Source organism: Ranitomeya variabilis, chromosome 4 (assembly GCF_051348905.1).
Source record: "Ranitomeya variabilis isolate aRanVar5 chromosome 4, aRanVar5.hap1, whole genome shotgun sequence".
In the NCBI taxonomy this organism is placed as follows: domain Eukaryota; kingdom Metazoa; phylum Chordata; class Amphibia; order Anura; family Dendrobatidae; genus Ranitomeya; species Ranitomeya variabilis.
In genome coordinates, this window is record NC_135235.1 from 12,339,378 (window position 1) to 12,354,304 (window position 14,927).

At 43.0% G+C, this 14,927-nt stretch overlaps 1 protein-coding gene across 1 annotated transcript in view; it reads right to left on the reverse strand.

Moving 5' to 3' along the window:
- Positions 1-10,050: 10,050 nt before the first annotated feature.
- Positions 10,051-14,927, reverse strand: part of CASP7 (caspase 7) — a 41,756-nt gene continuing 36,879 nt past the window's right edge. The window contains exon 7 of the mRNA XM_077258022.1: positions 10,051-13,166. Coding sequence (XP_077114137.1) covers positions 12,943-13,166 — 224 coding nt within the window. The 3' untranslated portion in view covers positions 10,051-12,942. The remainder of the gene's footprint in view (positions 13,167-14,927) is intronic.

Here is a 14,927-nt window from a genome sequence, read left to right on the forward strand (position 1 = left end):
ATTCTGATATTTACCCCTTTCTTGCCGTGGACCAGGAGGGATCCTGACGTTTGCTGATCTAGGTCTTATAACTCAGATATGATGTAGACGCTTTTTCTCGTTTACCCGGAAACGCAGCCGGTTTATTTTCTCCCCTTGAGTGCTGTTGTATTTGGAGCTGCGCCAGTCTCATCCTGCTGCAACAAGGAAGCAAAACAGAAATAATTCTCTGCAAACAATTTACCTGTACAGGTGAGTGACAAAGAAGTAACCACAACCTGAGAGGCACGAGCCGCCTCCTGCCGTCACCCACTGACCCCAAACAGCCGAGCACACCGATTACCCTCGGGTGTAGGGAGCAGACCCTTGTCCCCATGTAGAATATTATATCAGCACCCTCAGCGGTGTAACGGTGGGCTGCATGGCACCACAGGGCAGCATAGGCTTTATTTCTTAACCAGTCTCAACAAGACCTACGGATTAATTTATAATGAGCTGAAACGTCATCATGAATATAATGCCTGAGTAAACACTAACACTCCCTGGATCGGGGGCAACGGGTCAGCAGTGAGTCACCTTGGCACAACATTGTCATCATTACTCCTCCAGTGTAGGCAGCACCTATAGATCATGAATAAAATGCAAGAATACCAGTAAAGACTGACAGCAAACGAGGAGGAGCGGGAAGGAAAGTCATTGATAATTATGCACATTAATGCGCCTTTCAGGATGTGCAGAAATCTGGGTGACCAGAAGCTGCTAACTGGCAACGAAAAACAGTCTAAAGCAAGCAGACTCCAAAACAGTATAAGTCACCCACCTAATGTCTAATCACGTCACAGAACACGGGGCTGAAACCTCAGGTCAACGAAAACTAATGTCAAATAATCCCGAACCATATCCAAGAGATCATTCCCTTCACATGTAAAACAAGACAAAGCTTCCATAAAGATAGAACAAGAACTAGAGAGGAGAGAGGAGAGCTGGAGAGAAGAACAATAATATCCCAGAATATAAAGGTTACATTGTATCATTATCCTCTAGTTACCAAGGGCTATCAGATGTGCAGGCAGCATTATAGTAGTGATATTCCTGTACATAGGGGGCAGTATTATAGTAGTTATATTCTTGTATATAGGGGCAGTATTATAGTAGTTATATTCTTGTACATAGGGGCAGTATTATAGTAGTTATATTCTTGTACATAGGGGCAGTATTATAGTAGTTATATTCTTGTACATAGGAGCAGTATTATAGTAGTTATATTCTTGTACATAGGAGCAGTATTATAGTAGTTATATTCTTGTACATAGGGGCAGTATTATAGTAGTTATATTCTTGTACATAGGAGCAGTATTATAGTAGTTATATTCTTGTACATAGGGGCAGTATTATAGTAGTTATATTCTTGTACATAGGGGCAGTATTATAGTAGTTATATTCTTGTACATAGGAGCAGTATTATAGTAGTTATATTCTTGTACATAGGGACAGTATTATAGTAGTTATATTCCTGTACATAGGGGGCAGTATTATAGTAGTTATATTCTTGTACATAGGGGCAGTATTATAGTAGTTATATTCTTGTACATAGGAGCAGTATTATAGTAGTTATATTCTTGTACATAGAGGGCAGTATTATAGTAGTTATATTCTTGTACATAGGAGCAATATTATAGTAGTTATATTCTTGTACATAGGGGCAGTATTATAGTAGTTATATTCTTGTACACAGGGGACAGTATTATAGTAGTTATATTCTTGTACATAGGAGCAATATTATAGTAGTTATATTCTTGTACATAGGGGCAGTATTATAGTAGTTATATTCCTGTACATAGGAGCAGTATTATAGTAGTTATATTCTTGTACATAGGGGCAGTATTATAGTAGTTATATTCTTGTACATAGGGGGCAGTATTATAGTAGTTATATTCTTGTATATAGGGGCAGTATTATAGTAGCTATATTCTTGTACATAGGGGCAGTATTATAGTAGTTATATTCTTGTACATAGGGGCAGTATTATAGTAGTTATATTCTTGTACATAGGGGCAGTATTATAGTAGTTATATTCTTGTATATAGGGGCAGTATTATAGTAGTTATATTCTTGTACATAGGAGCAGTATTATAGTAGTTATATTCTTGTACATAGGGGCAGTATTATAGTAGTTATATTCTTGTACATAGGAGCAGTATTATAGTAGTTATATTCTTGTACATAGGGGCAGTATTATAGTAGTTATATTCTTGTACATAGGAGCAGTATTATAGTAGTTATATTCTTGTACATAGAGGGCAGTATTATAGTAGTTATATTCTTGTACATAGGAGCAATATTATAGTAGTTATATTCTTGTACATAGGGGCATTATTATAGTAGTTATATTCTTGTACATAGGGAGCAGTATTATAGTAGTTATATTCTTGTACATAGGAGCAGTATTGTAGTTATATTCTTGTACATAAGAGCAGTATTATAGTAGATATATTCATGTACATAGGGGGCAGTATTATAGTAGTTATATTCTTGTACATAGGGGCAGTATTATAGTAGTTATATTCTTGTACATAGGGGCAGTATTATAGTAGTTATATTCTTGTACATAGGAGCAGTATTATAGTAGTTATATTCTTGTACATAGGGGGCAGTATTATAGTAGTTATATTCATGTACATAGGGGCAGTATTATAGTAGTTATATTCTTGTACATAGGAGCAGTATTATAGTAGTTATATTCTTGTACATAGGAGCAGTATTATAGTAGTTATATTCTTGTACATAGGGGCAGTATTATAGTAGTTATATTCTTGTACATAGGAGCAGTATTATAGTAGTTATATTCCTGTACATAGGGGCAGTATTATAGTAGTTATATTCTTGTACATAGGAGCAGTATTATAGTAGTTATATTCTTGTACATAGGAGCAGTATTATAGTAGTTATATTCTTGTACATAGCAGGCAGTATTATAGTAGTTATATTCTTGTACATAGGGGCAGTATTATAGTAGTTATATTCTTGTACATAGCAGGCAGTATTATAGTAGTTATATTCTTGTACATAGAGGCAGTATTATAGTAGTTATATTCTTGTACATAGCAGGCAGTATTATAGTAGTTATATTCTTGTACATAGGAGCAGTATTATAGTAGTTATATTCTTGTACATAGGGGCAGTATTATAGTAGTTATATTCTTGTACATAGGGGCAGTATTATAGTAGTTATATTCTTGTACATAGGGGCAGTATTATAGTAGTTATATTCTTGTACATAGGAGCAGTATTATAGTAGTTATATTCTTGTACATAGGAGCAGTATTATAGTAGTTATATGCTTGTACATAGGAGCAGTATTATAGTAGTTATATTCTTGTACATAGGAGCAGTATTATAGTAGTTATATTCTTGTACATAGGGGCAGTATTATAGTAGTTATATTCTTGTACATAGGGGCAGTATTATAGTAGTTATATTCTTGTACATAGGGAGCAGTATTATAGTAGTTATATTCTTGTACATAGGGGCAGTATTATAGTAGTTATATTCTTGTACATAGGGGCAGTATTATAGTAATTATATTCTTGTACATAGGAGCAGTATTACAGTAGTTATATTCTTGTACATAGGAGCAGTATTATAGTAGTTATATTCTTGTACATAGGAGGTATGTTCATCCACCCAGCTCTCCTGCTGTCTATGAAGTGCACATAGTACATCACCCAGCTTTGCACACAGACTTTCCTCTGCTCCTAGCATTCTCATGGTATGCCTTTCAGCTAACCCCAGCTTACCCTGTGATATTTATGACCTTGTTTACTTAGTCTTGATTGTATGCATCTGGTCGACCCTTAATTCTCTGACCAAGATGAGCAGAGACCACTCCTCTCTGCTCCACACCTGAACGCACTTAGTTTTCCATATATTGCATAGCTAAAGTCTGCATGACTTCAGTCTGCAGTGTGATTCCTAGAAGTGTCTCCTAAAAGTGTGGATTACATTAGAATTAAAACCTGAATTGAACCTGAAGGGAACTGAAGGTAACTGGCCAGTCACTGTAAACAATGTTTCTGTTTATTTTCACTCTCACCCCTATAATCCGTCACTTTCTGCTACCTCCCCTAATCCCCACACCAAGTAAGGAACTGTTCATCTCCTCTTCAATCCTCCCCATCCATCTCACCTCCTCCTCAGAACTGTTCCTTAACATACAATCCTCTGTCTCCAAGCACAGACAGCCACCTCATGCCCTCTCCTGCTCCGACCTGCTAACACTTTCTGTGCTCCTTCTCACTGCTGGTGATATCTCTCCAAATCCTGGTCCTCCTCACCACATTCCCACAGTCATTTCTACCTCCCATCCACGCTCCATCACAAACTTCCGTAACCTCTCTAACCTTATACCCATTCACCCAGCCACCGCTTCCCCTGTCCCACTAACAGGAGCTCTGTGGAACGCTCGCTCTGTCTGCAACAAGCTTTCCTACATCCATGATCTTTTTGTTACTAACAAACTTTCCTTCCTCGCCATCACCGAAACCTGGCTCACCCCTTCTGACACAGCCTCTCCTGCTGCACTCTCTTACGGTGGCTTCCACCTTTCTCACACACCCCGCCCCAGCAGCAAGCATGGCGGAGGATTTGGTTTTCTTCTGTCAGATAACTGCTCCTTCACCCCAATCCCACTGCCACCCTCTGTTACCCTCCCTTCCTTTGAGGTGCACTCTGTGCGCATCTACTCCCCCTCCAACTGGCTGCCATTTACCGCCCCCCAGGGCCAGCCACCACCTTCTTTGACCACTTCACCACCTGGCTACTTCATTTCCTTTCTGCGGACATCCCCACTATCATCATGGGCGACTTCAACATCCCCATTGACACTTCCCTCTCAGCTGCCACTAAACTTCTATCTCTCTCTTCCTCCTTCGGCCTCACTCAATGGTCTTCTGCAGCCACTCACAAAGATGGTCACACACTGGATCTCATCTTCACCCGCCTCTGCTCCCTATCTAAACTCTCTAACTCGCCTCTTCCTCTTTCTGACCACAATCTACTCACATTCTCTTTCCTCTCCACTCCATGTCTACAATCCCCACCCCACAAACTTTCACACCCTTGCAGAAATCTTAAACACCTTGACCTACATTCATTCTCTGAATCCCTCCTCCCTCTCACAGATATAAGTTCCTTACACAATGTGGATGACGCTGCCGCTCTATATAACACCACAATAGCTGTAGCTTTGGAATCTGCTGCCCCACTTAAACATACCAAAGCTTGCAAAATCAACAGACAACCCTGGCACACCAGCCTGACCAAAGAACTGAGGCGAGCTTCCAGGGCTGCTGAGCGCAGATGGAAAAGATCCCACTCCAACGAGCACTTCATCGCATTCAAACAGTTCCTCACTACTTTCAAGACCGCACTCGCCACAGCTAAACAAACCTACTTCTCATCTCTCATATCCTCCCTGTCTCACAACCCTAAACAGTTACTCAACACCTTCAACTCTCTCCTCCGTCCCCCAGCACCTCCTCCCTCCCCACTTATCTCCGCTGAAGATTTTGCCTCATTTTTCAAGCAGAAGATTGATAGCATCAGAGACAGTTTTGGTCAACAACCCCCAGAGCCCTTCCTCCCGACTTCCCAGCCCTCCACCTTCAAATCCAACTTCTCCACCATTACAGAAGATCAACTCGCCACTCTACTCTCAAGATCACAACTCACCACCTGTGCACTTGACCCGATCCATCCCACCTCATCCCAAACCTCACCACAGTCTTCATCCCAACCCTAACCCATCTCTTCAACCTATCACTAACAACTGGTGTTTTCCCCTCAAGCTTTAAACATGCCTCAATCACACCTATCCTCAAAAAGCCGTCTCTTGACCCATCCTCTGTATCTAGCTATCGCCCTATATCACTTCTCCCTTATGCCTCAAAACTACTGGAACAACACGTCTACCTTGAACTGTCCTCCCATCTCTCTTGCTCCCTCTTTGACGGCTTACAATCTGGCTTCCGGTCACACCATTCCACTGAAACTGCCCTAACTAAGGTCACCAACGACCTCTTAACCGCCAAGAGCAAGCGACACTACTCTGCCCTCCTCCTCCTCGACCTGTCGGCTGCCTTTGACACAGTGGACCATTCCTTATTATTACAGACCCTCTCATCCCTTGGCATCACAGACTTGGCCCTATCCTGGATCTCCTCATACCTAACAGACCGGACATTCAGCGTCTCCCACTCACACACCACCTCCTCACCTCGCCCCCTATCTGTCGGAGTCCCGCAAGGTTCAGTCCTTGGGCCCCTGCTCTTCTCCATTTAGGCTAGGTTCACATTGCGTTAGGGCAATCTGTTTAGCGCTAGCGGATTGCGCTAACGCAATATTTTTGTAGGGGCCGCGTTTAGGGGTCGCGCTAACGTCCCCGCTCTCGCAGATCCCCGATCTGCGAGAGCGGGGAACGGACCTCGGGCGCGCCGCGGACGCTGCAAGCAGCGTCTGAGGCGCGCTACAAAAAAAGGCACATCGCTAGCGCGAGCCGAAAAAGGCACGCGCTAGCGATGCGCTCCAGGCGAAATTTACATTGCTGTCAATGGGTGCGCTAACGGACCCGTTGCACGGCGTTAATTGCGACATTTTCGCCGTGCAACGCTGTCCGTTAGCGATCACCCACTAACGCAATGTGAACCTAGCCTTACACTTTTGGCCTGCGACAGCTCATAGAATCTCATGGCTCTCACTATCACCTCTATGCTGATGACACACAGATCTACATCTCTGGACCAGATATCACCTCCCTACTAACCAGAATCCCTCAATGTCTGTCCACTATTTCATCCTTCTTCTCCGCTAGATTTCTGAAACTTAACATCGACAAAACAGAATTCATCATCTTTCCCCCATCTCACGTGACCCCCCCAACAAACCTATCCATTACAGTAAATGGCTGCCCACTCTCCCCAGTCCCACAAGCTCGCTGCCTCGGGGTAATCCTTGACGCTGATCTCTCCTTCAAACCACATATCCAAGCCCTTTCCACTTCCTGCCGACTTCAACTCAAAAATATTTCACGAATCCGTTCATTCCTCAACCAAGAATCTGCAAAAACCCTAGTCCATGCCCTCATCATCTCTCACCTTGACTACTGCAACCTCCTGCTCTGTGGCCTCCCCTCTAACACTCTCGCACCCCTCCAATCTATTCTAAACTCTGCTGCCCGACTAATCCACCTGTCCCCCCGCTATTCTCCGGCCTCTCCCCTCGGTCAATCCCTTCACTGGCTCCCCATTGCCCAGAGACTCCAGTACAAAACCCTAACCATGACGTACAAAGCCATCCACAACCTGTCTCCTCCTTACATCTGTGACCTCATCTCCCGGTACTTACCTACACGCAACCTCCGATCCTCACAAGATCTCCTTCTCTATTCCCCTCTTATCTCCTCTTCCCACAATCGCATACAAGATTTCTCTCGCGTATCACCCCTACTCTGGAACCCTCTACCGCAACATATCAGACTCTCGCCTACCATCGAAACCTTCAAAAAGAACCTGAAGACCCACCTCTTCCGACAAGCCTACAACCTACAGTAACCACCGATCGACCAAACCGCTGCATGACCAGCTCTATCCTCACCTACTGTATTCTCACCCATCCCTTGTAGATTGTGAGCCCTCGCGGGCAGGGTCCTCACTCCTCCTGTACTAGCTGTGACTTGTATTGTTCAAGATTATTGTACTTGTTTTTATTATGTATACCCCTCCTTACATGTAAAGCGCCATGGAATAAATGGCGCTATAACAATAAATAATAATAATAGGAGCAGTATTATAGTAGTTATATTCCTGTACATAGGGGCAGTATTATAGTAGTTATATTCTTGTATATAGGAGCAGTATTATAGTAGTTATATTCTTGTACATAGGAGCAGTATTATAGTAGTTATATTCTTGTACATAGGAGCAGTATTATAGTAGTTATATTCTTGTACATAGGGGCAGTATTATAGTAGTTATATTCCTGTACATAGGGGCAGTATTATAGCAGTTATATTCTTGTACATACGTAGTAGTATTATAGTAGTTATATTCTTGTACATAGGGGCAGTATTATAGTAGTTATATTCTTGTACATAGGAGCAGTATTATAGTAGTTATATTCTTGTACATAGGGGCAGTATTATAGTAGTTATATTCTTGTACATAGGAGCAGTATTACAGTAGTTATATTCCTGTACATAGGGGCAGTATTACAGTAGTTATATTCCTGTACATAGGGGCAGTATTATAGCAGTTATATTCTTGTACATACGTAGTAGTATTATAGTAGTTATATTATTGTACATAGGGGCAGTATTATAGTAGTTATATTCTTGTACATAGGGGCAGTATTATAGTAGTTATATTCTTGTACATAGGAGCAGTATTATAGTAGTTATATTCTTGTACATAGGGGCAGTATTATAGTAATTATTCTTGTACATAGGAGCAGTATTATAGTAGTTATATTCTTGTACATAGGAGCAGTATTATAGTAGTTATATTCTTGTACATAGGAGCAGTATTATAGTAGTTACATTCTTGTACATGGGGGGCAGTATTATAGTAGTTATATTCTTGTACATAGGAGCAGTATTATAGTAGTTATATTCTTGTACATAGGAGCAGTATTATAGTAGTTATATTCTTGTACATAGGAGCAGTATTATAGTAGTTATATTCTTGTACATAGAGGCAGTATTATAGTAGTTATATTCTTGTACATAGGAGCAGTATTATAGTAGTTATATTCTTGTACATAGGAGCAGTATTATAGTAGTTATATTCTTGTACATACGTAGTAGTATTATAGTAGTTATATTCTTGTACATAGGAGCAGTATTATAGTAGTTATATTCTTGTACATAGGAGCAGTATTATAGTAGTTATATTCTTGTACGTAGGAGCAGTATTATAGTAGTTATATTCTTGTACATAGGGGCAGTATTATAGTAGTTATATTCTTGTACATAGGAGCAGTATTATAGTAGTTATATTCTTGTACATAGAAGCAGTATTATAGTAGTTATATTCTTGTACATAGGAGCAGTATTATAGTAGTTATATTCTTGTACATAGGGGCAGTATTATAGGAGTTATATTCTTGTACATAGGGGCAGTATTATAGTAGTTATATTCTTGTACATAGGGGCAGTATTATAGTAGTTATATTCTTGTACATAGGAGCAGTATTATAGTAGTTATATTCTTGTACATAGGAGCAGTATTATAGTAGTTATATTCTTGTACATAGGAGCAGTATTATAGTAGTTATATTCTTGTACATAGGGGCAGTATTATAGTAGTTATATTCTTGTACATAGGAGCAGTATTATAGTAGTTATATTCTTGTACATAGGAGCAGTATTATAGTAGTTATATTCTTGTAGATAGGAGCAGTATTATAGTAGTTATATTCTTGTACATAGGGGCAGTATTATAGTAGTTATATTCTTGTACATAGGGGCAGTATTATAGTAGTTATATTCTTGTACATAGGAGCAGTATTATAGTAGTTATATTCTTGTACATAGGAGCAGTATTATAGTAGTTATATTCTTGTACATAGGGCAGTATTATAGCAGTTATATTCTTGTACATAGGAGCAGTATTATAGTAGTTATATTCTTGTACATAGGAGGCAGTATTATAGTAGTTATATTCTTGTACATAGGGGCAGTATTATAGTAGTTATATTCTTGTACATAGGGGCAGTATTATAGTAGTTATATTCTTATACATAGGAGCAGTATTATAGTAGTTATATTCTTGTACATAGGAGCAGTATTATAGTAGTTATATTCTTGTACATAGGGCAGTATTATAGCAGTTATATTCTTGTACATAGGAGCAGTATTATAGTAGTTATATTCTTGTACATAGAGCAGTATTATAGTCTCTTCAGTCTCTTCCTCCCGCACTTATTTCTCATACTTTGTGTATTATTCATAGCGCCCAATGCGGTTCACAGGATATTGAGAATATAAAATATTTGCTTTATAAAAAGAAAAACATTAGGAAGAAGATAAAAGTTTTTATTAAAACCTATTTTATAAAACTTTTCCAGCATGGATTTTCCGCTTTCATGCTGCATTCTCCTGACCAGTGACTGATTCTCGTCGTTTGTGGATAGTTCATTGTAATTCCATATATTGAATCTTCTTGGACTTTTGCAGGCAGTGGGCGGAGTTTGTGACAGAAGGGGGAGGGGCTATTAACGAATCCGTTAACACATTTCGGGTGGAGATGTGGCCGCCCCGGGATGAAGGATACTGACTGTCGGGACGGTCACAGAGGTGCCACAAATATTCCGCTCGCGGGATGAGGAGCAGGGATTTTATGAGCACATTTCCCTTTTCCAGAAAATGCAGGTTCCTGAGTCGTCCTCTCCTGTCTGGTCCTATCACATTACATGTGTTTCTGAGAAAGCTTGGGACAAGCAGTATCACCATGAGTAACTGGCCAGTTGGCGGCATTGTGTTCGCCGGGTCCAGGTGGCCATTCAGGACTGGAAGAAAGCGGAGTGAGAAGCCCTGTAGCATCTGTACTGGCAGCTTCTAGTGCTCACCCAGCTTTCCCAGGAACGGATGGGTAATGGGCTACTGGGAATTGTGCCTATAAGGCCAGTATCTGGTCAGTATTTTACATCAGTGTCACGATAATACAGTATGAATATGCCATGTTTTGAGTATATACCTAAAAGGTCCATGGCTTTTCAGACACACGCTGTGGGCTTTTCCGACCCCCCCCCCCCCCTTCACTCTGCCTAGAAAGCTCTGCTTCTCTCTTAGCCTGCAGAGGCAACTCCCTCCCCCCTGCTATATGGCTGTAATGTGAGCCCAGTGTGCTAACAGTGGGATCGCTGAGGAATTTATATGGCTCTGTGCTGGGAAAGCCAGTCCCTGTGTAAACCCCTCATTCTCCCTCCCGCCTGATACCAGCTATAACTGGTACAGCCTGTTCCAAAATGCATGGGACTATATTGTTCTTTTATGTATACTGGCACCGATCCGGGCTACAGATATAAGGATTATATATTCCAGATGTCCATTGAGAGATCTACAGCTCACTGAAATCGCTAGGAGCTAAACCCAACGAGTTGCAAGGAGCGGATTGCTCCGTAAGCGGGTCATGTATCTACGCCTTGTTTATACTTAAAACATTCCCCCCGACGTAGTGCACATCCTGATCATTGTGTCGTTCTCATACGAGGTTCATACAGCGAGCTAGTTATAAAAATGGTTTGTCATAACTCTAAGAAAGGGGAGGATTCAGCCTCTGAGTGAGGTCATCACTGGGGGAGTGCCTTGGATTTAGGCTGGGAGATAAGTGAGACAGCAGTCTTCCCTCATCTTTTGTCCTGGGTCTTGCTGCGAGACAGGTGTGTAATGCATCTAGATGTGTGCCCCTCCTCCACAGCGCACGGTCAGCCATGAGATGATATGAACGAAATGTAAGTGTTTTTTCAACTTTAATCCCATTTTATGTGTAATTGTACTGTACATATGACTTGTCTACTTTTATAATACCTTTTTATACTTCTGCTAACACTGCCTACCTTTTTTGGAGTAAAATACAGAAAAATTACTAGCTTTGTCTCTCCTTGCTCTATAACGTACTGTCACGCCCTCTGAAGTGAATTACGCCACTAATCTGGGTTGGCTTGTACCCGTTATTAATTAAGAAATCGGAGCTGGTGGCAGCGGATTTGTCCTGTGAGTTTGGGAGGCTTTGTAGTGACGGACGGCGTTGATAATTATTGTGCCCGCCTGAGTGAGAGTAGTTATATCGCCCTCGCTGCAGCGTGCCCATTAGCCAGTACAAAGTAAGGCAGCCTTTCTGGCAACTAATTATCCTAGGTGCAGTACCTGGTGTGACCTGAGGGTAAGGGGGCGCCAGAGAGCTGCAAGTTCCAAACGAACTGGGAAGTGGGATATAAATAAATCCCCTTCAGAAAGGACCAGGGGCAACCAAACAACCCCGGTTCATGACAAATTGGTGTGAGTGGTGGGGAAGCTGAGGGTATCCTCCCTGTGAACAGTAACAATCAGTGTTTGTAGCAAAAAATCAGGAGAGGAACAGTCAGTCAAAGGAAAAGTCTAATAGAAACTCGTCACCACTTCTGTATTATCACCTACTGCTGGTTTTGGCTACAAATACTGAATTCCTGACCAAATCCTGACCTGTGTGAACGTGGCCTAAGGCTACTTTCTCACATCAGGTTTTCGCTGTCAGGCTCAATCTGGCTAATTTTCAAAAAACCGGATCAGGTGAATGTTGCCGCCGGATCAGGTTTTTTTCCCATAGGCTTGTATTAGTGCCGGATGAGATTGAGTTTCGTCCGGTTTTCGCCGGATCCAGCAAAGCTGCCGTTTTCAGTTTCTTGAAAAAAACGTCCATAGTAAAGTTTTTTGTCTCCGGCGAAAAAGCCTGAAGCCCCGGATCCAGCGCTTCTGGCTGTTTGGTAGAATGGAAGCCTATGGGAGCCGGAAGGTGCCGGATCCAGAAAATGCCGGATTCTGCCGCCGGATTCCAGTTTTTTAAACTGAGCATGCTCCACATTTTTTTTTTTATCCAATTATCTAGATTTGGTAGCTGGATCCGTTGAAAAAACGGATCCGTCGCATCAGTTTTTCACAATCTGCGCCGGATCCGTTTTTTTCCAACATTCGCCGGATTGTGCCTGATGTAAAAATTCTGACCGTGTGAACGTGGCCTAAGGCTGGGACCTGCCCTGTAATCCGCACGGTGGAGTCCACAGAACCCAGATAAGACGGACACGATCACATGACACAGACATAAGGAAATGCTGAGATTCCTGGAGGAATTCACCTTGTGGCCCAGTTTTCTGCTTTGACCGTTGCCCGGAGGCTCCCTGAATATATGTGGCCCCCGAGGGCCTGACCATCCTCTAGAAGTACAGTTCCTTGGTGAGCATGGACACCACGCACGGGATCTGCTTCTTCTCGCTGAAGCGCGGGTCATCGGACCAGGACTCGAAGTTGGTCGCCACCAGGTAGTTGACTCTGGTGAGAATCTGCATGATCTCCAGCTGCTTCCCGTGCTCGTTCAGAACGCTGCAGAGGGCCTGGACGAACCAAGACCCCCGGCCCGGATTCCTCCAGGAGTAGTAACCTGCAGAGACATGGAGATCAGAGGGTCTATAGAGCTGATGTCTGCTGCTTGCTGTCAGTGAATGAGGATACACCGCCATCCTGTCCACAGCCGCTCCTGCTCTCAGATACAATGCTATCACCAATCTGTCTGCTGCTGAGTTACAATGTATCAGTCTGGTGTCTACACTGGATACAATGTATTCACTGCTGAGAGCAGGAGCCAATAAGGACAGGATTACAGTTCTGAATGGAAACAGGACTGTCCTCATTCACTGACAGCAAGCAGAGACAAAGTACTTCATAAGGCCGGTTTCACACGTCAGTGATTCCGGTACGTGAGGTGACAGTTTCCTCACGTACCGGAGCCACTGACACACGTACTCCCATTAAAATCAATGCATCTGTGCAGATGTCATTGATTTTTTGCGGACCGTGTCTCCGTGTGCCAAACACGGAGACATGTCAGTGTTCGTGGGAGCGCACGTATTACACGGACCCATTAAAGTCAATGGGTCCGTGTAAAACACGGACCGCACACGGACGTTCTCCGTCTGGGGTCCGTGTGCGTGCAGGAGACAGCGCTACAGTAAGCGCTGTCCCCCCCACATGGTGCTGAAGCCGCGATTCATATCTTCTCTGCAGCAGCGTTTGCTGCAGAGAAGATATGAATAATAGTGTTTAAAATAAAGATCTATGTGTCCACCCATAGGGGTGGAGCCACATATTCATGACTGTAATCGGCGGCCCCACGTGACCGCATACAGTGGAAGCCGCGGCCAGACCAGGAAGCAGCGACAGCCAACGAGGGAAGCGGGTGAGTATTTTCCGAATTGCGGGGGGGGACGCACAGGGGGTGGGGGGGCAGCGGACACATAGATCTTTATTTTAAACACTATTATTCATATCTTCTATGCAGCAAACGCTGCTGCACAGAAGATATGAATCGCGGCTTCAGCACGATGCAGGCTCCGTGTGGTGGCACACGTGTGCCGCACGTATGGCCTATGTGAGCTCACGGGCACACGGACACGGATAACTCCGGTACCGATTTTTTCCGGTACCGGAATTATCTGGACGTGTGGGACAGCCCTAAGGCTGTAAAGTCTTCCATGTTTACTGTGATTGAAGGGGCTGTTCATGAAAAATGTACATACTGATAATACGTGTATTAGCAGAGCAGCACAGAAGCTAAGCCAGACCCCTTCCCTGTCCATACATCGGCTGTGACAGAACGTCTGGCTGACTGCAGAGATCAAAGGCTGAATAATAGAGAGAAGGGGGCTGGCTGACTGCTATCAATGGCCAATGTGCAGAAACAGAAGGGGGCTGGCTGACTGCTCATATCAACGGCTGATGTACAGAAAGATAAGGGGTCTGGCTGACTGCTATCAATGGCCAATGTGCAGAAACAGAAGGGGGCTGGCTGACTGCTCATATCAACGGCTGATGTACAGAAAGATAAGGGGTCTGGCTGACTGCTCATATCAACTGCCAATGTATATAAAGAGAAGGGGACTTGCTGACATGAATGGAAAATGTGCAGAAAGATGAGGGGGCAGGCTGACTGCTGATATCAATGGCCGATGTATAAAGAGAGAAGGGAGCTGGCTGACTGCTATCAATGGCCAATGTGCAGATAGAGAACGGGGCTGGCTGACTGCTATCAATGGCCGATGTACAGAAAGAAGGGGACTGGCTGACTGCTGAGATCAATGGGTGATGTATAGAGAGAAGGGGGCTGGCTGACTGCTGAGATCAATGGGCGATGTATAGAGAGAAG